The sequence below is a fragment of the Osmerus mordax genome, chromosome 18 (genome assembly GCF_038355195.1).
Source record: "Osmerus mordax isolate fOsmMor3 chromosome 18, fOsmMor3.pri, whole genome shotgun sequence".
Classification (NCBI taxonomy): Eukaryota; Metazoa; Chordata; class Actinopteri; order Osmeriformes; family Osmeridae; genus Osmerus; species Osmerus mordax.
Window position 1 is genome coordinate 7,988,108 of NC_090067.1, and position 26,560 is coordinate 8,014,667.

Genomic DNA, 26,560 nt, shown 5'->3' on the forward strand with positions numbered 1-26,560 from the left:
GAAAAAGAGACGTGGATGGAGACGCACGGGAAAATAACGAAAGACCAACAAAGATGATTCCAGCAATGAAGCCGGGGTGTATGAAAGAAAAAAGAAAAATGGAAAAAAAGGTTGATGGGTACATAGCAAGGACGCCTACTGATTGCATGAAGAGCTTAGAAAAAGAGAAGAGAAGAACAGATCGTGATGGAAGAGTCAGACGACAGGAAGAGTCTGCTGTCCATCCTAAACACCATGTTGCTTCTTGTTCCTTTGAGTACTCCTGTAGTACCACCTCTGTAGGTCTCTGTTACCTTTCCCCGTGCTCTCTCCGAATCCAGAGGTTTGAATTACTGTACTAGATGTGTGTATGGATGTGCGTGTGCGCGGATGGAATGTCCTGCCCGCTCACCTCTGCAGGGGTCGTTCTTGACCAGAAACTCGTCAAGGGCCATCCATCCTCCGCCCACCCTGACCATGACCGTGCTCCTCAGGATACGAACCAGGCGGAGCTGTTGGGAGTCCCCGAACTGAGGAGGAGAGGGGCGAGGGGAGCGGAGAGGAGGGGGGCGAGGGGAGAGGAGAGGAGGGGGGGGGAGGGGAGAGGAGAATGGCGAGGGGAGAGGAGAATGGCGAGGGGAGGGGAGAAGAGAGGAGGGGGCGAGGGGAGAGGAGAATGGCGAGGGGAGAGGAGAGGAGGGGGGCGAGGGGAGAGGAGAGGGGAGAGGAAGAGAATAAGGGACACAGTCAGTGAATGTACATTCGCCTCACAGATCAGATACTTAAGTCATTCCAAGTGCTCTCCCCAAGTCGCCCCATATCCAATCTGAACCCTTCATTCACTCCATGCAAAAGAGCCCATGCACCGAAATAACTCAAATTTACCCAAGTGAATCTTTCAGACGCCTAGTGTCTGAAAGGTAACATTCAACGTTTTAACTAATTGTTCATCACACGCTATAATCACCATAGTAACCTGTTCTACTCCCAGCAAGCAGACAGTCCAGCAGCACCAGCACCCTTTATCCCAACGGCCCGGTTTCATTTCCCTCACTGAGCCCCGCTCAGTCCAAAGCAATAGATCACGTCCCACTGATTACCCTGATAACTATGGAGTACATTTTCACCCATTGCCCATCAGACATTTTGTCTTCTCAACCCATAACTCATGACGTGAGTCTTCTAAAACCACACCAAGGGAACAAGCATGGCCTAAGAAATTTGCTTCCATGTTCTAACCCAGTAGAGCGCATCTTTGACAGATATGGATCTATGTAATTATTTTTCAAACAGGAAATGGACCTTCTGTAAAACACCCTCTATTGGTGGAGACACATGAAGCAGATTTCAGCAGGCCAATCACAAACACTTCAGTCACTTTACCTGGTTTCCAAGGAAGAACTAAAATAAATCCAGCAGACGAATGAGGAAGAAAAAGAGAGAGAAAAAGAGAATGAAATAACATGTACTAACAATTGCTGCAGCTAACCGCTAGCATAGCATATTCTCTGATTTATATGTACTCACTTTCACCATCAAATCCTATGCTAGCTAGCTAACATAGCACACAGGTCTGTCTGTTCGGTGATAAGCTTGGTAGTGGATGCATGGAGATGGAGGGAATATGGGTGCATGTAAAGACAATGGAGACTTCCTCTTCCTAAAGTCTAAGATGGCAGTGTGAAACTGCTGCTAAACTGCCACTTAGGGTTCATGTCATGCAGCCAGAGGGAGGAGCCAGTGAGAGTCAGTAGCAGAAGATGTAGAAGCACATGTTAAGCAGAGATAGAGTACAGCAAGGTTTGAAGAGAACAAAACCTGGTGCCGTTAGTAGCTCCAGTGTCATTGGTCAGACACCAAATATCATTAACCAATGGATAATGATGATGACTCAGATGAGGAAGTAAAAACAGCAATTGCGATGGCCAGCGATGGTGGTTCATGTTATGGTACATGTTGGTTCAAGTTATGGCTTACGTTGGTGATGTTATACATGGAGTTATATTAGTTTGCTGGTGGGAAGCACATACATGTGACGGTTCCTTAGAACTGTGAGATGTTACAAACATGTTATGAAGAACAGATGTTCTTGGGATACACCATGAACACACAATGGTGGTGTGCATGAGAAAGCTTGGGAAAATGATACGGTGCTCAATAGTGGATGAAGAAACAGACTAGACCAGAGCTAATATTTAATGTAAATATTATATAAATTGTATAATCAATGTAATATAAATATGATATATGGATCCAGGTAAAGAAAATATATGGTTGAACTCACCCTGTACTTGTTCTCTCCAATCTGCTCCACCTGGAACCTCTTAGCACACTTACACTGAGCCACCTGTCTGGTCACCTGCACACACACACACACAGTTACGTACAGTTGTTTATCATTTCCAGTTATAAACCATTGTTTACAATTTCCAGTTATATACACTTTAAGCTGTATCATTGCCTGTTATTTGTATGAGATAGTTAGAGTGTGTATCTGTGTGTGTATCTGTGTGTGTATGTGTGTATGTGTATCTGTGTGTGTGTGTGTGTATCTGTGTGTGCTCCTCACCTCGTCTTCTATCTTATCGGCGTCAGTAGTTGGCCGGTAAGCGTCCTTGTTGGGATGCAGTGCTGCCACAAACTCATAGTAGTCGATGTAGCCATCGCCGTCCCGGTCGAAGATGTCCGCCACCGCCATCATCTCCAGCTTACTGGTGGGGAACTCTACAGAGAGGACGACAAACACCACATCAACACAACAACAGGACAAGTCTGGACACATGTCCATATAAAACCATGGAGATGACTAAAATGCTTCTCACAGAAACTGAGAGCATAATAATGCCCAATGCTATGAACATCACAAATGATTTTAAATGTTTTGTGTGTTGTCTCTATAGAAACTCTCTTTGTTGGCAGTGCCAGAGGAACGTACTAGAGGCCAGTATGCCGTCTATGAACTCCTGGCGTGTGATCTTGCCGTCCTGGTCCTTGTCAATGCGCCTGAAGAAGTCCATGACCCGGGACTTCTTGTGGTTCATCCAGCGCATGTACTTCTTCCTCCACACGTCAAAGTCAAAGTTGGCGAACTCCTTCAGCTGGGCGCAGAAAGAGACAGAGGAAGAGAGAGAAAAAGAGAGAGAGACACAGAGAGAGAGAGAAAGGAAGAGAGAGAGATTGAAGTTCCCTGGAAGTCCCATATAATATTTTACCTTTAAAGAAACAGCCCATGTGATAATTGGGATGGGAGCACAGTGATTGGTTACCTCCTCCAGCCTATCTAGCGCGTCGTTGAGCTTGCGTTGACGGTCGAGGGCGAGCAGCCAGACTTGCTGCCACCTGGAGCACAGCTGGTTGAGGCGCGGGTTGCCCCCGGCAACCTGCATTGCTGCCTGTTGCTGCTGCTGTTGTTGTTGTTGTTGTTGATGTTGTTGGTTTTTACCTGTAGGGGCAGAAGACAACTTTCTGTTTAACCGTGAACATTCAAACTAATACGGGAAATGCAAACAAATACGTCAATAATCTTGTTAGTAGCTGTGAATATGAGTGTGACAGATACAGTATAATCATATGTTGTTTTCTCTCTATTTTAGCCTTATATACTGGTTTTGGTATATTGTGTGTGTGTGTACTAACGTGCTCCTCTCCTCTCGGCTAGGCTGCTAGGAGGCTCTGCTGGCTTCCTCTTGTATGTCTTGGTCACTTTGTCAACGTCCGGCTGCTTCCTGGTCATCTCCTCCATAAACACCTGACAACCAGAGAAAAGGAAAGGCACACAGCCAATCAGAGGGACCCATCAACAGGAAACGTTGATGCTCATCCAATGAGGGTCAAGAGAATCAGAGCCTCCACCCACCTGGTGTTCGGTGATGTGAGTTTTGAGTTGGGTGATGTCCTGGGGGAGGGGCTCGGTGTCTCGCTGGACCAGGGTGGTCTCCGCCCACTGTAGCCATGACAACAGCTCCTCCAGTAGCGTGGCGTTGTTGAGCAGCTCGGTGAGAGCCGTCTCCAGGCGCTGCTCGTGCTGTTTGGCCCATGTCAGCACCTGTAGAGGGGCAACACCCACAGTCACAACACACCCTTCTAACAGCCTTGGGATTGGCTGTGATATGACCTCCCTCTACACACTCTCCCCCCCCCCCTCCCCCCCACACCCGTCCTCCCTTTCCCCCTCACCTCCTCGAAGCGGGCCCTGATGATGGTGATCCAGTGTTTGATGGTGGTGATGCAGTCGGGGTGGCACATGGTCAGGATGCCCTCGCCCATGCCCGCCGCCCGGTTGACGTCCGCCCGCTTCTCCTCCACCGTGGCCATGAAGTCCCGGTGCGTGTGGAGCAGCTTCTGCAGAGTCTCCGCCTCCTCGGGGAGGACGCCGCGGAAACGCAGGGTCTGCTCCGCCTCAGACAGCCACTCCAGCAGCATCTGCACCGCCGCACGGAAGTCCTCCGCCTGAAGGAGAGATGTGGAGGGGGGAGAAGGAGGGAGGGGAAAATTTAGCGGTCATCGAGGTCTCCTCAGGACTCTTTAAATATTTTTTTCCCCCCACTTTCTGTTTCAGACTTCCTGTTTCACACTTCCCGACTGACCTTTTTCAGGGCCTGCTCCAGGCGGGTCTGCTTGGTGACGGAAAGGGCGCACACCGTCTCCCAGCGATTGCTCAGCTCTTGCACTTGAACTTTGACCCACGCCGTGTCATCCCGACCCGTGTCCATGAGGTCCCTAGCGGAGCGTTTCAGAGCCTGAACGCTGCTGGTCCTCTTCCCCAGGTCCTTCTGGAACGCCTGGGGAGGTGGAGGGGCAGAGGAAGTGTTAAAGGTGCTTTCACAATGCTGAAGTAACTGCTGTGTGGACGTTCCCCAGGCCCTGTCTGCATGCTCCAGTACCTTGTGGGAGTCCATGAGGTTGGAGACAAGGTCCAGGTCACCGTGGACGGGCTGGTCCTCACTGAGCTGGGGCTCAACTCGGTACAGCCAGTCCACCAGCGCCTGCAGGGCCTCCGCAAACTGGCCCGAGAACAGGAGGGCCTCCTCCAGTTTGTGTTGTCTGGGGAGAGGAGAGGGAGAGAGGAAAGGAGAGGGAGAGAGGAGGGAGAGAGGAAAGGATGGAGGAGGATTAGAGAGAAGGAGAAGGTAATGTGGAGGTCAAAAAGAAGTAAAGGACAAAAAGGAGAAGGCAAAAAAAACATTATTTAAAGCACAGCAACACACTAGACAGAATGAAAACACTTATCTACGATCCCTCTCCAAGCTCTATCCACCTTGCCCCCAAATCCCACCCCCTCACCTCTCCACACTCTTGCCACAGACGGTGTCCCACTTGTCCCGGACTTCCCCCAGGAGATGGTCCATTTTCTGGGTGTCGTCCGGCAGCGTGGCCTTGTCCCGCATGGCCTTCCCAGAACGCACTGTGGTGTCATACACGGGCTGCTTGGAACCCAACGCCTTCTGGAACTCCTGCAGGGGAAGGAACGAGGGAAAGAGAGACATTTAAAGAGAAGAACACTCCTGTAGTCCTCACAGTGCTATATTAAATATGTATGTGGGATATGCAGACATCGAGGGCCTCTTTCAGCACGGCACATCACATTGAGAACATCCGTAAGGACCTATAGGAGGACGGACACACTACCTTGTGTTTGGCCAGCTGTACTTTGATCTTGTCCGGTTCGTTGGAGATCTCCAGCTCAGAGTCCAGACGACTCTCTGCCTCCTCCAGCCAGTCTGTCAGCTTCCTCCACGCCTCGTGGAACTAGAGAGAGAGAGAGAGAGAGAGAGAGAGAGAGAGAGAGAGAGAGAGAGAGAGACAGAGAGACGAGAGAGAGAGAGAGAGAGAGAGAGAGAGAGAGAGAGAGAGAGAGAGAGAGAGAGAGAGAGAGAGAGAGACAGAGAGACAGAGAGACAGAGAGAGAGAGAGAGAGAGAGAGACAGAGAGAGAGAGAGAGAGAGAGAGTGTGTTGAGTAATGAAAACCCCCATGTGTACGCCATGCACCATAACATTTCTCCAAATGAACATTCATCTCAATCCTTTGCGTACCTGCTTGGCCCTCTTGCGGGCCTCGTCCAGGTGGCGCCCGCGGTCCAGAGAGCGCTGGACCAGCTTGTCCCAGCGGGCCTGCACGCTCAGCAGCAGGTTCTTGATCAGAACCACGTCCTGCTTGAGGCTGGCGAAGCGGAGCTGAGAGCCGGCCTTCTCCAGAGCCAGCACCTGCTCCCGGTGAGTGTTCACTTCGTTCACAAACACCTGTGTGTGTGTGTGTGTGGTGTGGAGGGTGGGCATGGGGAGAAGAGACATCATCCATTAAGTTAGAAAAAAAATCATGTCAATCTAGAATTCAAATGTGGTATATCTTGGTTGGCTCAGATATGTCACTGCTCCCGTGTTGAAGCCTGTGCATGCCTACCTTGTGCTCGTCTATCTGGAAGACCACGGTATCCAGGATGAGGCTGGGGGGCTGGGCCATGTTGAGGGTCTGCTCTGCCCCTGTCAGCCAGTTGATGGTGTCCTGCAGTGAAGACTGGAACCCGGTTGCCAAGGATACCGCCTCATCCAACTTAGCCTGGAAACAGAGGGATGTCAGGACCGTAAAACAAACCCGTATTCCAAAAACAGGCAGTACAGCACCTTGTGTTCTCAATTATCTGCTTTAAATTACGGCAAATAATAAATCAATAAATGATCCCTTCGTGTAAGCTTCGAGTTCTTACCCTGCGGTCGTCCATCTTGGTGTTGAGGCTGGCCCACTTGTTCTGAAGCAGCGCCAGGTTCTGCTGGGTCTGGGACGTGCCGGGGTTGGCCTCATCCCCCCCGCGGGCCAGCAGCATGGACTCTCCCTGGTCCAGGAGATGGTGGTACTGCTCAGCCCGCTGGTTCAGCTGGGACTGCACCTCCTGGAGAAGGACAGGGGTCAAAGTTAGACACGCACCATCTATTTGTATTTGCTATCCGTTTGTTTTTTTCCGGATTTTTCCTAGCGTAGCGGTACGTGTGTGTGTTACCATGTGCTGCTGGAGCTGTTCGCGGGCCGTCTCTGGGAGGCCCCCCGTGGGCTTGGCTGCAGACAGCTGGCTGTCCGTCCTCCTCAGCCACAGCAGGAAGTCCTCCAGCTCGCCATGGAAACCCTCCGCCTGGAAGTGGTGCAAGGTGTGGAGGGATACATGTATTTTTTGGCTCGTACATCCAAGTGTTTGAGCCACATGTCTTTTCATGGCTCCGCACGTGCATCCCCCCCCCCCCCTCCCTCGTTTATCCCCGGGGCCCCTACCTGGTGCAGTGCGGCCTCCAGGAGTTTCTGCCGGTCCTGGGTCTTGAGTAGCAGGCCCTCCCAGCTGCGGCTCAGCTCCTCCAGCTGGTCCCTCAGGTGGCTGGCCTCGTCCCCGGGGCTCGACTCCAGCAGCTCGGTGCCGGCGCCGTTCACCGTCTCCACCGTGGAGCGGTGGGACAGCACGTCGTTCCTCAGCACCTGGGGAGGAACAGGGGAAGAGAGTGAGCAAATCTGTCAACCTAATGGTGGCTGATGAAAAGCAGTGTGGTGGGGGAGGATGTGGGGGGGGTAAGAGAGGGGGAGAAGGGATGGAGGGACGATTGGAGGGTGTCCGTACGTGGTGTTTGGCCAGCTCAATCTCGATGGCCTTGGGGTCAGAGTTGATGGGCCTCTGGGTGTCCAGGGTGGCGTGGGTGTGGCTTAGCCAGGACACCAGCTCTGCGAGGGCGTGCTGGAACTGGCCAAGGGCCAGGAGGGCACCCTCTAGCTTGTGCTGCAGGGAAAAGAGAGAGAGAGAGAGAGAGAGAGATAGAAAGAGAGAGAGAGAGAGAGAGAGAGGGTGGGGGGTCAGTTGCTTTACCATTATCTCACATAATATGACTCCAGCTGCACCTTACATCATCACGAACACTGCCATCAAACATTGCTAATATTGCTAGCATCCTAAACGCTACTGCGGTGTGTCTGTGGGGTGGCTGTCTGACCTGGCGGTGGGTGATCTTGTCCCCCAGGTTGTCCCAGAGGTGACGCAGCTCCGTCAGGGGCTCCTGGATCATGTCCCGGTCCGTCTGGTCCGACACCTTCTTCAGGAGGAGCTCCCCCTGGTGGCTCAGCTTCTCCATGTCGATCTGCTGCTGGTACACCTCCACCTTGTAGTGCTGCTCACCCAGGCAGACAGGCAGGCAGACAGACAGAGGGGTTAGTCAGGTGGCAATAGGCATTACCGGGGAGACTAGGGAGAAAACCCTGGGACTCCTGGGACCAACCTTGAGTTCTTCTATCTGCTGTTTGACTGTCCCCAGGTCGGTGCCCACAGTAGGCATGTCACACAGCTTGATCACGGCGTTGTCGAGATAGTCGAACATGCCCTGCGGAAAACACAACAATCATTCACTTACAGAGCACTATGGTTTACTCTGTTACAATATTTTCTCATTTATCTGGTTTATGTTTCGTCCTTTTTTTTCGAAAAGTCCTTTCCTATCTTGTATCTACTGGGGTTAGTGAAGACTTGTTTCCACATAAGCTGATGGTTAAGCATCCTTTCTGATCTCATAGATCGTTCTGGGACACCCTGGGAGAGTGAAGCATGCTGGGATGCTGACCTGCAGTGCATCCTGGTACTGCACCGAGGCCGTCATGGCCTCCTCCAGCCTCTCCATCCTCTCCCTCCACGTCCTGTCAAGGCCTTCCCACGCTGCGTTCATCTGAGGGAGGGACAAAGAGGGGAGGTAAGGAGAAGGGGGTGAGAGAGGGAAAGGGTGGAAGAGAATGAAGGAAGAGGATACAATGGAAAATATTCAAACAATGAGCAAATGTATACAGTAAATGCCGCTTTTCGTTGGATTGTTGAACCTGCGTTGTGAGTTCTCACCTCGTCTATGGTCTTCTTCACTTCCGGTTTCTCCGTCTCCCCGCAGGCAAAGATCAGGTCGGCCCCCAGGGTGCGGACAAACTCCAGCTCCTCCCTCAGGCCATCCGTCTCCGCCTTGATCGCCTGGAGGGAGACGGACACACACACACACACACACACGTCAGTACTGAGTCGCATAGGAATAACATTCTCAAAGGCTAAGATCCAAACCACCTTCGACCGTACAGATAAAAACGATCAACGCTTTTGGCGTCAACACTATTTACAACTGCACCATTCTCGCATCTCTTTTACCCCCCCCCACACTCTCTCTCGTTTTCTCCTCCTCCTCCTCACCTCCGCAGCTTCGATCTGCTGTTTGATGAGCGAGGGGTCCACACCGGGGTCCTCCAGCTCCTTCACGATGTCCTGGGAGTCACGGAGCGTGCTCAGAAGCGCCGCCATGTCGGCCCAGAACTTCCCGGCCAGGTCCAGCACGTCCGTCAGCTTGCCCTCGCGTTCCTCAGCGCGCTGGCGAATCTCGTCCCACAGCGACCGCAGGCGCAGGAGGCGGGACCGCACGGCTGTGTGGGGGGGGAGAGAGGAGGGGGGGGTTAGAGAGGACGTCAAGATTTCCAGTGCAGGGGGTGACTGTTCAGACTCAGGACAAACGGTCCATGTTCGTGGTCCCATCCCTCTCAGGGAAGTCAATCTAGAACCCAGCCCCCTGCAGAAGGAACAGGGAGGGTCTTTATCCTGCCCACCAGACCCCACCCACTAAGCCAGCACACTGCAGCCTTTCAGAGATGTGAAGTGGAGCCCTAGGAGGAGGGGGGCAACGCCAAGAGCATAATAAGCAGACAATAGCGTGCGTGTGTCTTTTTTGCCATGTGGCAGGATCCTGATAAATGTTGCTGAATCCGAATCTTTGTTTTTTGGGATCTCCTCGAAAAATACTTCTACGAGTGGAAGAGGAGGACCACGTGCCAACGAGTGCGTGTGAAATATTGTGTGTGTGTGTGTGTGCGTACCCTGAGCGGCGGGGTCGTCGTGGGCGGCCCTGCTGATGAGCTCCTCGCCGCGGGCACACAGGGCAGAGAAGGAGGGCAGCAGCTTGTCCAGCTCCAGCCCTGACGCACGGTGCTCCGCCAGCTGCTCCCGGATCTTGTCCACCTCGGCTGCCACAGGCGGGGGCTGCCGCAGGCGCTGCACCGCCCCCTCCAGGGTCTCCAGCAGGGGGTCCATCTTGTCGTGGAACTGGGGGACGAGGGGGGAAGTTAGAGAGAGGAGCATACGGGGTTCATGGCTTAGAGGGAGGGGTTGACACTGTGAGAGGGCGTTAATGCAGAGATCCGGAAGAGATCTGGGAGAGTTTGGGAAAAGATCAGTGAACCTGAAGACCCTACATGTTTAGACCTTTCTGTTGCCTCTCTGCATTCGAGAACTCTCACATTGTTATCCAGGGTGTTGGGACACAGGGAGAAACAGGCTAGATTTAGAACATAGGTCGAACATGGATGGAGAGAAGGAACACGTATCAGGACACTCTAAATAGGCAGAGTGCTAGGGGAACCATAAGAGACTTGGACAGGCACTTGGCGTCTATTTTGGGGTTGTTTAAGTCTAGAAACGTAGTGCAAGGGAAGGTACAATAGGAAAAGGCTTTACTGCAAGCTTTAACTGACAGGTTGGGGTCAAGTAGGGTTCAAAGAAGGTTTCTGACGGCTTGTGGTCAGGTTGTAGTCAGGTTCAGGTTAGTTAGAGTTTGTGGTCAAGTTGTGGTTAGTCAGTGTTTGTGGTCAGGTTGTGGTCAGTAAGTGGTCTTACCTCTACCAGCTGGGTGATTGCAGTGTGCAGTGGCGATGGAGTGAATGGAGGGTCAACACACACAGCACATCCACAATGAGGGAAGGGATGGAGGGATGGAGGGATGACGGGATGGAGGGAAGGATGGAAGGAGGGGGGGGGGGGGAAACGAAGGTAGGAATGGTGGGAGGAAGAGCGATATAAGGCATAAAGAGGATGGAGAAAGAGGGGGGTGGAGATGGGGTGGTTTAGGATGGAGGGGTGGAGGTAGAGAGTGTGGGATGCAGATGGAAGAGTACAACAGGTGACCAGTTAGGGATGGGGGGATGGTGGAGAAACAACAAAATGTGTTAGATCACTGACATGCATACAAGCTGGCAAGCAGAAACACAATATCAGCCTACATTACAAAAGCAACCAGTGATACTGTGTCGGTGTTCGTGAAATGATGAGCATCAAGATAGAAGCTATGGATGTTTCTAAAAGCGTGGACGTCATGAAAGAGAGATATGATGACAGGAAGACTTTTGCAATCAAATTACAATGGTCATACCCTAAGATTATCACTGTATACATTTCATATGGAATATCAATAAATAACATCAAAATAAAACGATATAGTTATATTCGATCAGTTGGTGCTTGGTTAGACGTTAGTGACCTCACATCTCAGCGTGTGTGTGTGTGTGTGTTCAGGAGGCAGCAGTCAGCAGACACAAGCCGACACACACTAGCAGGAGTCCAGAGGCCGAGTCCTACCTGTGCAGACTGGGAGACGGCCTCGTCCAGGGTGGTGGCGCGACCCTTGACCTCCTCCTTGATGGCGAGGTAGCGCTTCTCGGCCTGAGAGTAGCGCTGCCTCACCGTGGCCCCCTCCTGGGAGCTCAGCTCGGCCAGCTGGGGGCCGATCTTCAGTAGCTTGTCTATGTGGGGCTTGTGCTCCGCTATGGACTCTCTCAGGAGCTGGGGAGGAGGTCGAGAAAATGAGTGAAGGGTGGAGGAGGAGAGGGGGAAAAGGAGAAAAGAGCATTCTAGGACCCCGTTTAAGATTTGAGGCCACACATATAACACAGCAGCATTCATGTTTGAATAAGCTACCAATCTTCTTATTTGTCTGGGCCACATGCATTTCTATCTATCTCCGGGGTCCTCCTTCCGTTCATCCCTCCTTCCCTCTCTCCACCCCTCCTCCGTCCCCCTCACCCTCATCTGGTCCTGCTGGAGGCGGAGGGCGTCCGTGTCGATGGCGGGCGGGGGCAGCTGGGAGATGAGGCTCTCCGTCTCCCCCAGCCAGGGCTCCAGCTCCTCGTGGGTCTCCCAGAAGCGGGCCACCAGGACCTGGGCCTGCTCCAGGGCCGAGAAACGCTCGCTGTGGTTCTGGCTCACTGCCTCGTAGCGAGAGCTCAGGGAGTCCGTCTTCACCTGGAGGATGAGGGAGGAGGATGAGGGAGGAGGATGAGGGAGGCAAGGCATCGTCAGAGACGTTTCCATCTCTCCTCCTCTAACTCTGTCGACGTGACCTATTCAAAAGGCTCCATCTCTTTCAGCTTGATATCAAACTCCTTTCCATCACCAGCTGCTTTTGTTCTTTCTTCCTCTCATCTCTCTCCCTCCCTCCCTCCTTCCCTCCCTCCCTCCTTCCTTCCCTCCTTCCCTCCTTCCCTCCCTGCCTCCCTCCTCACCTTGAGGGCGTCTCTCTGCGCGTCGCTGCAGGTGTCCAGGATGTCCTCTCTGGTGTTGAGGAGCTGGTCCACCGTGTCCTTGTGTCGGATGATGTCGATGTTGAAGGCCCTCTGGACCTGGAGCTGAGCCACGGTCACGTCGGGCTCCAGGCTCAGGGGCCCCAGGGAGGCCAGCTTACGCTCCGTCTCTCCCACCCAGGCCAGCTCCGCGTCCACACCCTCCTCATACTGGGAGAGAGACCAGCCACCGAGAGAGGGGAAGGAATCCGAGGGAGGGAAATATAATTAGCAAGGTTGATATAATGACTTACATATCTTATATATTACTCATACCATTCATCATTTTATAATCGTTGGACTGTTCTCCTTTAGGGGAAAAAAACATAGCGAGTGAAAAATAAGGGCCGTGTGGAAGGCTTCAGTACCTGCTGTGACCTCTGGATGGCAGCCTGCACCAGCTGCACCCTCTGTGTGATGGTCTCGTCCGCCTGGCGGTAGCGCTGGTTGGCGTCGGCCACCAGCTTGTCCAAGCCCTCGCGGGCGCGCCAGGGCACCAGGTCCAGCAGGGCACTGCCCATCTCGTTCACCGTGTCCAGCACCAAGCGCTTCTCCGCAGACACGTTCTTCAGCTCCTGGCGAAACACAGACAGACATGGCTGCTGTCACCTCCACATACAGTAGAGCTGAGTTCTAAGAACCATGCTTCACATGGGATATCAAGCCCCGCCCGCTGCCCCACCTTCTGCCTGTCCTGATAGGCTGGTGCAGCGTCGGGCTCCATGTCATTGAGCTCTGTCTCCACGGAGTCCAGCCATTGGCTGATGTCCTCGTGGGCGGTGGCGAAGCGCGTGGCGAGCTGCAGGGCTTGTTCCAGGGTGCGGAGCGCCTTGCTGCTGCCCGCTGTCATCTCAGCGTAGCGAGACTTGATGCCGTCCAGCTTCTCCTGGATCAGCAGCACCTCCTCGCCTGTACACACACACACACACGGCGGACTTATCGATCATAGCCCAATTGAATTATGCTTTCGTACTGATTGATTATATAATTCTTATTGCTATTACTGATCCTTGGAAATTCCAGTAGTAGAAGTGAGAGGGTCAAAGGTCACCTGTGGTCTGCTTGAGGAGGGCCTGTCCGTTCTTGATGGCCTGGTCCACCGTCTTCTTCCTGCTTACGATCTCCTCATTCAGAGACTGGAGTGAGGGATGGAGGGAAGGAGGAGGGAGGGGGGGGGGGGAAGAACAGAATGAGAACCACACAGGTCTGAATACATCTGAGTGAGTGTATGTGCGTCATGACAGTGCATTGTGTGCATGTACGTGTGTATGTTGTCTGTGTGTGTGTGTGTGTATGTCGTACCAGTGCGTGTTTATGCTGCTTAGCCAGCAATGTGGGCTGGTAGTTCTGGACAGACACCTGCCCAAGCCTCTGGCCCACCTCCGCCAGCCAGTTCAACACCTCCACCTCCTCCTCCCCAAACAGCTGGGCATTGGCCAGTGCCTGCTCCAGCATCCCCGCCCTCCGAACACACCAGTCGTTGAGCTCCGAGTGGCCTGTGTGCACGGTCCCCACGCGCTCCCCCAGCCAAGCGCGGTCGGCCGCGCAGCTGAGGGGAACCAGGGATTGGCTGAGGGCCTCGAGGTGCTCTAACTCCGCCCCTCTAGCTGAGACGGCCTCTTGGAGGGTCTGGGAGGTGGTTGCAGGTGGTGATGGGGGGGGGGGGGGGGTTATAAAAAAAGGTGGGATGGGTAGAATACATGGAAGGATACAAACAGAAATGAGAAGGTGATGACGTGAGCATGCAGAAATCATAAATCCTAATGAACGCAAAACACGACAGAACGCCAACAAAATCAAGAGCAACAAAGGCTTCAACACTGAAAACATGACATGGTGAAAATCATAACATGACAGCACGAGCTGAAATAAGAGGGTAGGTGGTGGTGGGGCCGGGGGGGGGGGGAGCGGAGGTGGGGTTTGAGGGCACGGATCGTCCATCCCTCTCAAGTCCTTTCTGGACACCTTTACTTACCAATAAGATTCAATAAGGAAAAGACTCTTTAGAGAGAGCATGTTCCTGCTGGAGGTGGAGGGGGGGGGGGTGTACCTTGTGACGGGCGATCTGCTGGGTGATCTTGGAGGTCTGGGTGCCCATGGGCTCGGCGGCGCTCAGGCGTCTCTCTGTTGCGCTCAGCCACTCCCCCAGGGGCTCCAGCGCCTCGTGGAACTGGAGGGCCAGGACCTGCAGCTCCTCCAGCTGACGCTGCCTGGGGGTGGAGAGGGGGGGAGGGAGAGAGAGAGAGAGAGAGAGAGAGAGAGAGAAAGGGGGAGGGAGGGAGGGGAAGAGAGAGAAAGGAAGAGAGAGAAAGGAAGAGAGAGGGAGGACGAGAGAGGGAGGAAGAGAGAGAGACACACAAAAGATATATTGCATGCATGACTCTGAAGTATGTGCATGTGTTTGGTTGGTATGTGAACAGTATGTCCCTATTTATGTATCTGACTGGGCGTGTGGGTTTAAAAATTTGTTTGATATAAACTGATCAAGTATTGTTATGAGATACATCTCCTGCTGAGTGGTTGCCGATGCAGGCGTGACTACAGTTCAAGTGGGGAGGCGTGCAGTGTGGATGTAGTAAGTGTCTGGTACGCATTTGTGTATATGCGTGTTTATATGTACGTGTGGACGTGTGTTTTAGTGTGCAGATGTGTGTGTGTGCATATGCTTGTGTGTAGGGAGGCTTCTACGTGTATGTACAGTATAAGTGTGTTAATGTGTGTGTTAATGTGTGTGTGTGTGTGTGTGTGTGTGTGAGAGTGTTACCTGCCGCTGGCCTTATCCAGCAGCATCCCCCATCTCTCCCTGAGGCTGTGAAGGTGCTTCTGGATCTTGTCCTGGTCCGAGGTGTCGGCCGTGGCGGCGATGCGCTCCCCCTCCGCCTGGATCATCTCCACCGTGCCACGACGATCATCCAGCAGCCTCTGGAGCAGCTGCAGCAACACAGAAGAGACACGTTCAACAACTCCATCTGTTACATATTCAACAACACCTGGGATACATTCAAAAAACGTTATCTAATACAGTTCACGGCTACAAATACTGTTGTTTAGTACAACTTCTAGGTCATACTGTAGGTGTTTAATCTCTTCATACCACATTGTTTTCCTCGCCAATCCAACAACTCAGAACTGTTTAGATATGTGGAACGCACCCCTGGAATCCCCACCTATCAGCGGTTTCCTCTCCGCTCTGACCCTGTCCCTTCCTCTCACCCCAGGATGTAAACACGTCGGACTCTGCCCGCCTCACAGGCTCACAAACACAGGAAACGTGTGTTGTATAAACAGTCGGAGCTGGTTATTGTGTGTTTCTTTGAAATGACCGCAATCTATCATTGGTGTGAACAAGTGTGCCCTCCAAACAAACGGACAGACAGACAGTGGAGGCCTTTAAATTGTGTGTGTGTGTGTGTGTTGAGCATTGTGTGCCAACTGAGAAATTATTCATTCTCAATCCACTTTCCTCTTCATCTCTTCCTCTGTCCTGTCTCCATGCCTCATTCCTCACGTCTTCCTCCCTCGTTCTCCTACCTTTTGTTCCTGGATCTGGGCCTTGACCACACGGTACTCTGCGGATGGGGGCTTCTGATTGGCCACCAGCTCCTCCGTGTCACTGAGCCAGCTCAGCAAAGGCTCCAGAGCGTCCTGGAACTTCCCACAATGCAACAGGGCCTCCTGCAGCTGGGCGATCCTCTCCGCCACCTGAGGTGAGAAAAAAACGTCAACAAGAGGGGCACACATGCATGCATACACACACACACACACACACACAGGCTCCCGCCGTCTCACCCTCTTGTTGAGGGAGTTCCAGCGCAGGTTGGTGGCGTCCAGGTCGTGCTCCAGGGCCTGTGTGTCCGTGTGTTTGGCCGCAGACTGGATGAGCCCCTGACCCACGGCGTTGACGTGCTGCAGGCGAGGCTGGATGCACTCCACCTGCTCCCTCTCCACCGCCTGGGGAGGGAGGGGGAGGAGGGAGGGGGATGGGGGAGAGTGGAAGAGAGGAGGGAGTAAAAAAAGAAAAAAGAGGCGGAGGGGGAGAGAGGATTATGAGGATTAGCGAGCCAAAAGAGAGTAAGGGGCTGGCTGAAAAAGGCTGAGTCGACAGACACACACACACACACACACACACCTACACATACAGTATACAAACCCCTCGCCTGTCTGGCCACATCTCTCTCACTCTGTCTCTTTATTTCACACATACCCACACCACACACACACACACACCACACAATCAAAGCCTAGAGGCACCGTATGATCACAATAGATCGACAATAAAGAAAAGGTTCGTAGCTTGGCTGGATGAGAGACTGGAACCAAACACAACATGACTACTCCCCCATAAAACACAGGAACACCACACACTTTTATAGAAACCTACAACAGTAGTCTCTCTCCCATTGACAACTACAATACAGTAGTCTTTTCCAAAGCGCACTGTAACGCTGAAATGTCTCCATTCTCCATAGAGACGAGAGAAGGGTGGAATTAGCCATAGTGGTTCACAGTGGTGCTGCAGCCAAACCACTCTATGACCACACACAGCCTCTGCTTGGGCACACACGCACACACACACACACACACACACACACACCAGAACACAATCCCGTGTGTGTGTAGTAAAATAGAAGAAACGGATCAATTCGAGAAAGATTCAGATTTCCCCTACGAAGTGTTTATTGGATTTAGTTAATCTAAATTAAATTAGGGGTGAAATTGTGGTTGTTCAGGTATGAATGAATGGAAAAGGAAGCGCGTGTGTGTGTGTGTCTGTGCGTGTGATCAGTTTAATCACAGTTGTGTTGAAGCACTGGGCGTCATTTCTTCTTCTAACAGGAAGTCTGTGGCCTCAATAACAATGAGCTGCAGCCGTGACCTGCTCCACCCTATTCCTATCCTGGAGTCGAAGTATGTGCGTTTGTGTGTGCGTGTGTGCGTCTGTGTGTGTGTGGGTGTTGAGTCTGGGAATGAGCTAAGTGTGTGCTTAGAAGCATACATACAATATGTGTGATGATGCCAAAATAACACACATTACTCCTTTTTCTCTCCATCTCTCTCTCCCCCTTCCCTCCTCCCCCCTCCCTCCTCCCAGCCAGCTCAGGGCGCTTGACTCTACTAAACCAGAGCTCTGGAAAATAACTGGGATGTTTCTCATTCCTTTCCACCTCTCTCTCTCAAACTCTCCCTCTCTTTCCCTTTCTCTCCTCACCATGCAGCCAACACCATCCTCGCTATCTCCACCGCACTCATCTGCACAACTCCCTCCCTCTCTTCCGCCTTTCTCCCACCCTTTCCTCGCTCACCCCTACGCCCCATAAGCCCCGCCCCCTCCCCACTGAACCTCTCCCCCTCCTCCTGCTCTCTTCCTTCACTGCTCTGTTGTTTGGGCCCCAGCAACAAACCAACCCTGGCCTTTTGGCATTATCTCCAGTTTAGAGGACACAAAGAGAGAAAGAGACAAAGAGGGATGAAGACAGAAAGAGAGACAGAAAGAAAGAGAAAGCTATAACCCATGACCTGTCCTGCTGTCCCGAGGGGGACCGAACACAGCTCAAATCTCCATCCAATCCCTGTGACATGCCTCTCCCCACGCTCAGGATGATCACACAGCTGGGTCGACTCTTGTGCAACTTCTAATCCTAGCCCACCTCGCTGCCTCACCCACCTCGCTGCCTCACCCACCTCGCTGCCTCACCCTCTCTCGGCTCCCTCGCTTCCTGCCTGCGGCCTCGTCCCTCCATCTCGTCCTCTCCCACTACCCTCCTTCCTGTCCACCTCCCCCTAGTTTCCCTTTTTAATGGAACTTGGAAGGAGGGAGGAGAGGAGGGAGGGAGAGTTTATTTCAGTCCTGACCTGGATGCTACAGCATTGGGTTGTTTCGCGAGGGTTAGCCTTGGACTAAACATGCCTGGATCAGCCATGGAGGGTGAATAGATATCCATGTCCAGAGATTGTGTTTGAAACCCAACAAGACAAAAGCAAATATCATGCAAATGTTTGCATCCAGGGCACTGTGGGTCTCCCAGCCTCTTTCGTTTGGCCTCTTTCATTTGTTTCTCTCTCTCCCTCTTTCTCTCTCTGCCATCGGCGTCTCTCTTCTCTCCTCCATTTCCATCCCTTTGTTTTTCTCTTTCCTGCAGTCTTTCTATGAAATTATCACTTCAATCAATCCTCTCTGCTCACCTGCACCCTGCCATGTCTCTGCCTGTCTGTCTGTGTCTGCCTGTCTGTCTGTGTCTGCCTGTCTGTCTCTGTCTGTCTGTCTGTCCATATGTCTGAATCTCCACATTTTAAGCTTGCCCATCTGTCTGTCTGTGCCTCAATGTGCACACACACACACACACACACCACACACACACGTGCAGTTCTGGCTGTACACAAGCTTCCCAGTAATCCAGCGACCCTCTGCTTATCTCTTCCTGCCAAGATATCCCCCTTTATCATCCTAGCAAGGTCTTATCAGGAGAACAACCAGGTGCTCGTCATACAGTCCTTTGTTTCCTCCCCCCCCCATGTCTCACTCAATTTTTCTCTCCATCCCTTCCTCTCTGACAGCTAGCACACACGGTAGAAAGAGAATTGCCGGCACTTTGTTGTAAAAGCGCATTATTAACCAGTAATGACCAGTATTACGATCCCTAACTAAAACAATTATGGCCGCCTGAGATATTTGAAACAGAAACAAAGATAGAGGGAGGGAGGCAGGGGGAACACATTCATCTGTCTCTGGCTGAGCCTTATCTTCTATTTATGTTGCCCAACAATTCCAAAAGTGTGTGTGTGTGTGTGTGTTTGTGAGACTGGCTTACTGTTTACTTCTCACCTCCTTATCTCTGTATCAGTGCCATTTGAGTGGAGAGGAGGGGGAAGGGGGGGGGGGGGGGCAGACAAGAAAGAGACAGGGTGAGTAAATGGATACAGAGGGGGATTGTTTAGGTTTGGGTGATTGGCTACCTCACCACTTAACTCTCTCTCCCTTCCTCACCTCCCTCCCAATTGCTGTGGCCGTGGCGACGGTGTTTGATGTCAGAGCTACAGTAGCAGCGGGCCCTCTGCCCCTCCATGTTCAAGTCTGACAGACCGCAGAGCCTGATTGCATTTACTTAAGAGGCCTGACTGCAGTGGAACACACGCACAAGCACAAACAAGCATAAATGAACACACGCAAACCCCCCCCCCACACACACACACACACAGTGAGCAAATGAGTTGTGTATGACCCGCCCGAGACAGACTCCTGATGGGGACGGTAATGTAATAGTAGGACCCAGAGGTCCTCTCAAAACCCATCAGGCACGGCCACAGCCACCCATACCAGACACTGAGTCAACGCAGGCCCCCCGAGGAGGAACGCCAGCCTGTCAAATACACAAGGCCGGGAAGACATACACACATACAAATACGCATACATAAACACTCATACACACATACAGTATACAAATGGACACACAAACACACACACACACACACACACACACACACACACACACACACACACACAAGGAGGTACCTAATGGAAGAAATGCAGCTGACAGGCAAACAAAGATGAATGCAAGTGACCGGCCAACCAGAGGTAGAGGCTCGATGTGTCAGCTAAACCTCTGAAATCCTTATCTCTCTCGAAAAAACAAACAAACGATAGCATCTCACTACTTTGATTACAACATCTTCAATTGTAATCGAAACCGACACAATGTCTCGAAGGGACCAATACTCCCATATGCCTTGCTGCATACACACAAACACAAGCTTTTGAGATGGTGCATGTGTATCATAGCTGGGTCAGAGCACATGAAAGCGCTCGCACCGAGGCTTGTGATGTTGGCCCGGCACACAAACAGAGGAGGAATGTAAACTCTGAACATTCAAATGGTTCAGATTGGGAGTCTAGGTAAACAACAAACTAGCTGTTTACAGCTTATGGTCACTGGAATGAAACGGTGCCAAAACGGTCATGGAGATCAACATACAGATCCAGAGAATACGGTTCTCACACTCACAAGCACATAAGGCAGACGGTGGTTTCCTACAGAACGCGGGGCACGGACCTCGTCGAGCATCCTATTGTATCCATTTCAAGTCTGACAACTGTAACACAACAGACAGGCTCCCTCTCTGTGAAGGCTTTTTCACAGCCAAGTCTATAAGACCATCAGCCACGATGCGCCGTGACCCAGAGAGACACGGCTTGGGTACCCAGTGGGGGAGGAGGACTGACATGAGGAGAGGCTGGGATGGGTAACCAAGGACATGCTGCTACCGCTCAGAACACGTAAACATAGGCTTTTCCAGAGAGTTTAGAACACCAAGTGACGCTAGAGATAAATGAAGCATCTCGTGCTAACATACGCCCAACCCAACGCCTCACTACAGCTGGTCACGTCATCAAAGATATCGCAGACACATGATGTCATATCTACCTCATCCAGGATGTAATTGTCTGTGTCGGAGCAGGGCGAGGGATGGGGTGAAGGTGAGCCACGGGGCGAGGGCACTGTTTCCAGCTCTGAGAGCGATGCCTCGTCCCACCCATCCTCCCCACCTGCGGCCCCCAGGGGCCATTGGGGATCCTCTTCCCTAAAAAGCCCTGGTAGCAGCCCAGGCTCCAGCTCCAGCCTGTCCCCCCACCAGTCCCAACCCCCTGGGAGGGCGTCGGAGTCGGGTTCCCTGGTTCCAATCGGGGGGTCCAGGGCTGAGCCGTCCGACTCCCAGTCACTGTCCCCGGTCATGGAGCCCAGGGTGAAGTCCACCCCAGAGTGGGTGTCCTCCGAGCAGGAGTCCATGTCCCGGTACTGGGGGGGCTCCTCGCAGGCTGAGCCCCCGTCACATCCCTGAGGGACCAGGGGGAGGGAGAGGCGCTCGGGGGCGGCCAGGTAGACGAAGCTGTCGGAGGAGAGGAAAGCCCCCTCGTCCTGGTCCTGGGGCTTGGAGACGGGGCTGGGGGGAGCGGAGGAGCCGTCGTGGGGGGAGGAGGGGCAGTCGAGGGGGAACGGAGGGGGCACAGACACGGCCAGGTAGACGAAACTGTCCGAGGTTACGAAGGCGGAGTCGGAGTCTTTGGTCTCCAGGCCCGCCCCTCTGGCACCTGGTTTGGAGGGGGAGGGAGGAGATGGGGATGGGGGGGGCGAGGCCATGTCTGGGGCCTGGATGAGAGAGATGGGAGGGTTTGTCTTGGGGGTGCTGGTGGCCTGGAGCCCTGTGTCCTCTCCAGACACGTCCAGACCAGAGCCCCCCTCGTCTTCCTGAGTCACTGACGCGAGCAACATCCGCCCGGGGTCAGGGGTCATCTCCAGGGCAACGCTGCCGCTGTCGGAAGAGACCTGCTCCTCCGTACAGGAAGTCTGAGCGTCAACATCCTGTTGGCTTTTCCCAGCTCCTCCATCTGTGTGTGTGGACTCGGGGGACAGGCTCCGGCCCTCGTCCTCCCAACTACACTGCGGCTTCACACACGCACTCCAGTCCGTTTCCCCCTCCTCAATATTCTGCTCCGGCGCCTCCTCCTCTTCCCCTTCCTCCCCCTCCTCAGCGTAGGGGTTCTCAGGGCTCTGGGTGGGAGGAGGGGGCGAGGTGCGCTCAGAACACACCCCAGCCCCCTCACTCCCCTCCTCCCCATCTCTCTCAGACGAGGCACTGCTGTTCAGGTCCATCTCGGCCTCAGAGGGCCGGTACTGGTACCAGTCACACTCTGAGTGACTGGAGTCCGACAGAGCGGTTCTGTCCAGTTGGGACATGTGGACTCCACCTGACCCGGGAGGTTCAAAACTGGAGCTCGGATGTTCCCCTTTTGGCTCCTCATCCTCTGCATCCATATCCCCTGGATCCTCTCCTTCAGTGAGTCGCTGGTCACGTTCACAGTCCAGCGGCTCACGCTCACAGTCTGGTGCTGATGTGCCTGTGTGTTGGTAGTCTGGACCAGGAGGATGCATGTCGAAGAGGTCCACACAGGCCTCAGTGCCACCTACCTCCGTGCTGTAGGTCCTGTCCACAAGCAAAGGCTCCTCGGAGTCGACAGATGCACCTACGGCTCCTTCCTCCTCTTCCTCCACGCTAGCTAGTAAGTACGGGTCGTCTTCGTCATCTTTCACCTCCTCCTCCAGACACTGCCTTTCCAGCTCCAGGAAGAGGTCATCAGAGCCTGCTCCTGAGCTGGGGCAGGGAGAGGCACTGGGGGCCCCAGGCCCGCCAAACCCAACAGGGGGGGTAAGAAGGGGCCAATGTTCAGAGGAGACAGTCGGCTGGATCTCCCAGCCCTCTGCCTCCGCTTCCCTCTCCCATGATTGGTCCACCATCTCCCTGTTCTCCATCTTAAGCACCGCCTCCCACTCTCTCTCCTCCCTCTGAGCTCTGTCCTCCTCCTGGAGTTCACCCCCCGGTCTTGTCCCTTCTTCCTCCATTATCCTCTTCTCCTCCACCTCCTCTTCCTCCACCTCCTCCTCCGCTGCCTCCTCCTCCACCACCACCACCACCTCCTCCTCCACCTCCTCCTCCTCCACCACCCTCTCCTCCTCCAACCTCTCCGCTTCCTCCTCCAACCCTTCCTCTTCCTCCTCCAACCCCTCCGGTTCCGTCTCTTCCTCCTCCAGCTCTCGCAAGATCCTCATCTCGTCCTCTTCAAACTTCAGCTCGGAGGCGGTGCGCTGGCGGAGCTCGCTGTTGAGGGCCCAGCCCAGGAGCCCCTCCTCGCCCCCCTCCTGGCTGAGGCAGGGGGAGAGGGGCAGCCCCCCGTAGAGAAGTCCCAACTCGTCCTCCTGGAGGAACGGTGACGGGGGGTCCAGGAGGTAGAGAGACTCCTCATCCGGATCGCTCTCTTCCCCCATCAGGGGAGGCAGAGGGGGAAGGAGGGGAAAGTTATGCCTCAGGCCCTTTTTCGCCCCCCTCATGCTGCGGGGCCAGGTGCGAGCCTTGGTTGGGGGGCAGAAGACCGGCTTTGGGGGGGCGGGGTGTGGAAGGAGGGGCGCGTTGTCCTGGTCCAGGAGGGGCGAGTCTCTCTCAGAGTCGGAGGCCTTGGCTGACTCCGCTGGTTCCTCCAGGATCTGGCTGAAGCCCGGTCTGGGAGACACCGCTGGCCGTCTGTCTGCCTGACGGCCGGCGCTGGGGCTCTGCTTGGGGGTCCTGGCCGAATCAGACAATGGCTGGGGACCAGGAGCATGACCAGGGCCAGGGGACGCAGCGGGGGTGGGTACGTGTTGAGCAGGGGGTGGTTCTTTAGGCGTGGAGTGGCTCCCGTGAGCAAGCTTGTGTTGCTGTTGTTTGTGCTTCTGCAGGAGGGGGTGAAGCTGTTTCTGTCGGGTGAGAGAGAGCTGCTGGAGGGGTGGCAGAGGGCTGACGGAGGGGGTGAGAGAGGGGGAGGAGGAGCAGGGAGGAGTGTGGGGACCCCCTGTGGAGGAGATGGGAGATGGGGAGTAAGGGGGTAGGGGGGTCGTGGAGGTGGGCGTGGTTGGAGGTAGCAGAGAGGGCAGAGGCTGTAGGGAGGAGACAGGGATCCCAGCACCAGACAGACGTTTCTCCGCCCCAGACCCCTCCGCCGGCGCCAGCTCCAACCTCTCAGCAAACTCGGGGTAGCTGGGGGGCATGAACGCCTTCCAGGAGCGACGGTTGGGGTTGTCCTTCTTATCGCCGCCCTGGTGGCGCCTTTTAGTCACTGCGGCCACGGAGCTGGACCCAGACGACGACGTCACGGCCGTCAAACCCGAACCCAGCCCTGCCACGGGCGGGGACATGCTCTGGGGGTCGCCGGTGAGCTTCAGGGCGTCGAAGATCACCCTCTCGTCCAGCCTCTTCAGCCCGGGGTCGTTGGAGTGGCGGGACACGAACACGGCGCCCAGCTCGGCCCCGATGGTGCCGTTGCTGGACAGAGTGCTCCCCTCCCCCGCCCCTCCTCCTGGCCCAGACCCCAGGGTGCTGCGCGAGGGCTGGCTGAGCTTGGCCGAGCCCTGGTCGATCTGCTCGTTGATGCGCATGGTGTCGTAGATGGAGCGCTGGGGCACGTAGCAGTCCTCGATGTAGGCCTCGTCCTCGTCGCCTTTCCCAAGGCAGCGGGGGTTCTGCCGCAGGCAGTCCGGCCGGCTGAGGGGCTTCCCCATCCCGCTGTTTCTCCTTCCCTGGGTGGGGGGGCGGAGAGGGTGAAGGGGACGGGGGGGGGGTGGTACCCCTGATAGTCTGGCTGGCGGTGCTGAGCTTTACACCCCCTGAAGGGGTCGATCACAGGGGCAAGAAGGCCCCTTGGGGCACTTAAATAAGGTCACAACTAACAATGGGGTAAAGGGGGACTGTTCAGGGTGGAGTACGTCCGAGTTTGGTTACTCAATTGCTCCCAGTCCCAAACAGCGTTCACAAGTATTAATCCTCTTACATTCAAATCTCCGTTCGGAAGAGTTTCTACATTCAAACGGGTGCAGAGTCTGGATAATTCAAGGTGTGCACGCGTTGCACTATGTCACCTCCACGGGATTGCAGTACCTCCCAGGGCTGCCGGACAGACCGTCCTGCACACAGACACCTCTCTCCTCCTCCGCGCACACAGCCATCAGCAGAGCTGCGCTGTTGGAAACGTCATCCAGAAGAAGGGAGGGAGGGAGGGATGAAGGGATGGAGACGGTAGGGGTCTGTATATCCCAGATGTCCAAAGTCCAGGCTGAGGTGACTGGTGTGGAGATAACATCCCTTTGTTCCCTGTTCTGACTGACTACCTCTTCACATACACACACACTGTACACTATAAACACACAAGGCCTTTCCCTCCCTTAGTCCACTCTCCCTTGTCTACTTCCTCTCTCTCTGACAAAAAAGAGGAGTTGAGCAATGCAAACAGTAGCCAGAGAAGTGTGTAAAGTCTCCTTTTAAGGGGAGGACAACACACCCCCTCTCTCTTATATAAAAATGGACCTTGTGTGGGGGGAGAAGGTTGTGAAAAAATAGCAGTTTCCAAGGGCTTTGAGTCTTTAGTACAGTCTTTGTTCGAGTTTGCTACAGTAAAGATTGAAGGAAAATGTCAGATCCAAGTTTGGTAATCCTTCGAAAACTAATAATCAAAATCGAAATCTGCGACAAAGAGCAGTCCCTCATTCATTCCCCGGTTCGGTTCTGTGCGTGTCTTTCATCTCTTTCTTTCTTTCTCTCGCTCTCTTTCATTTCTATCAGCAGACATGTTTGTTGTCTCTTGGGGGGAGGGTACCTTCTCCACGCCTGGGGGGCCCCTTCACCTCCCCAGTCGACATCGTCATCATCCTCTGTGTAAGGGAATGTGTTCCATCCTTCACCGCAGAAGTCCGGGTGAGATTCCAAAACCCAAAGAACAAAGAGAAAGATGATCCTGTCTGTGCAAGGGAATCCTGTCAGTCTTTTATTTTTCTCTCTTTCTCTCCGGCGTCCTGTTCATCCAGAGAGCTCCAGGGCAGGGGGGGGGGTGGGTCCTGGTGAGGGAGAGGCAGGGGAGGGAGTAAAGCCAGAGGGCTTGAGATTGGTCCGGCAGGGCAGAGCAGAGCAGGCATGGGAGTGAGTCCAGGGGGCAGAGACCCAGACAGACACACAGACGGAGCCTCAGTCAGAGGATTGCCTTGCAGGCGCTCTCTGTTTCTCTCTCTTCCAGACAATCCCCGGACGCAGTCCTTCTTTGCTTTCTCTCTCTGTTGCGTTTCCTTTAATCCTGTCCCGGGTCCTTGTTGAAAGTCCAAAGCGCCACGCAAACCCAGTCTTCTTTCTCCTCTTCTCCTTTCTGTCGTGTGAGCTGCTCCCTCGCTTTCTTTCTCCTTCTCTCTCTCTCTCTCTCTCTCTTTCAGTTCTCAAGCCACTACACAGCTGAAATGGTTTGCAGCTGCTAAAAAAATCTCCCCTCTTCTCCTCTCTCTCCCTTGCTCGCTCGCTCAGTCACCCTCTCTTACACACTCCTCCTACTCTGTCTGTCCCTCTCTCTCTCTCTCTCTCTCATTCTCTCTCCTTCTCTCTCTCTCTGTTTTTGTTTGAATCCTGCTCCGTTTGTTCTGTTTCCTGCTCTGGTACTAGAACACAGGAAGTGCTCCAATCATGCCGGGTTTCCTCTATGAAAAAAACACGAGAGAGCGAGAGGGAGAGAGAGGGGAGGGGGGTTGGGGGAGTGAACTAGAGATAGGAGGCAGGGATAGGGAGGAGGGAGGGAGGGATGGAGGGGGCGTGGAGCCAGGGACAGAGAAAGAGACTGGCAGACAGGGGAGGAACAGGGGATT

The 26,560-nt window shown here is 53.9% G+C and overlaps 1 protein-coding gene across 1 annotated transcript in view; it reads right to left on the reverse strand.

The window, feature by feature from the left end:
* macf1a (microtubule actin crosslinking factor 1a) overlaps positions 1–26,560 on the reverse strand; it is a 132,528-nt gene that overhangs the window by 6,736 nt on the left and 99,232 nt on the right. The window contains 35 exon segments of the mRNA XM_067255330.1: positions 392–509; positions 2,264–2,338; positions 2,549–2,703; positions 2,915–3,077; positions 3,246–3,421; positions 3,616–3,727; positions 3,836–4,024; positions 4,156–4,428; positions 4,566–4,760; positions 4,863–5,022; positions 5,263–5,432; positions 5,608–5,727; positions 6,014–6,220; positions 6,381–6,536; positions 6,685–6,867; positions 6,976–7,104; positions 7,242–7,439; positions 7,579–7,734; positions 7,946–8,119; positions 8,228–8,329; positions 8,567–8,668; positions 8,836–8,958; positions 9,172–9,398; positions 9,846–10,071; positions 11,380–11,583; positions 11,824–12,042; positions 12,303–12,530; positions 12,728–12,934; positions 13,042–13,268; positions 13,411–13,495; positions 13,662–13,988; positions 14,410–14,569; positions 15,124–15,290; positions 15,891–16,061; positions 16,149–16,310. Coding sequence (XP_067111431.1) covers positions 392–509; positions 2,264–2,338; positions 2,549–2,703; positions 2,915–3,077; positions 3,246–3,421; positions 3,616–3,727; positions 3,836–4,024; positions 4,156–4,428; positions 4,566–4,760; positions 4,863–5,022; positions 5,263–5,432; positions 5,608–5,727; positions 6,014–6,220; positions 6,381–6,536; positions 6,685–6,867; positions 6,976–7,104; positions 7,242–7,439; positions 7,579–7,734; positions 7,946–8,119; positions 8,228–8,329; positions 8,567–8,668; positions 8,836–8,958; positions 9,172–9,398; positions 9,846–10,071; positions 11,380–11,583; positions 11,824–12,042; positions 12,303–12,530; positions 12,728–12,934; positions 13,042–13,268; positions 13,411–13,495; positions 13,662–13,988; positions 14,410–14,569; positions 15,124–15,290; positions 15,891–16,061; positions 16,149–16,310 — 6,046 coding nt within the window.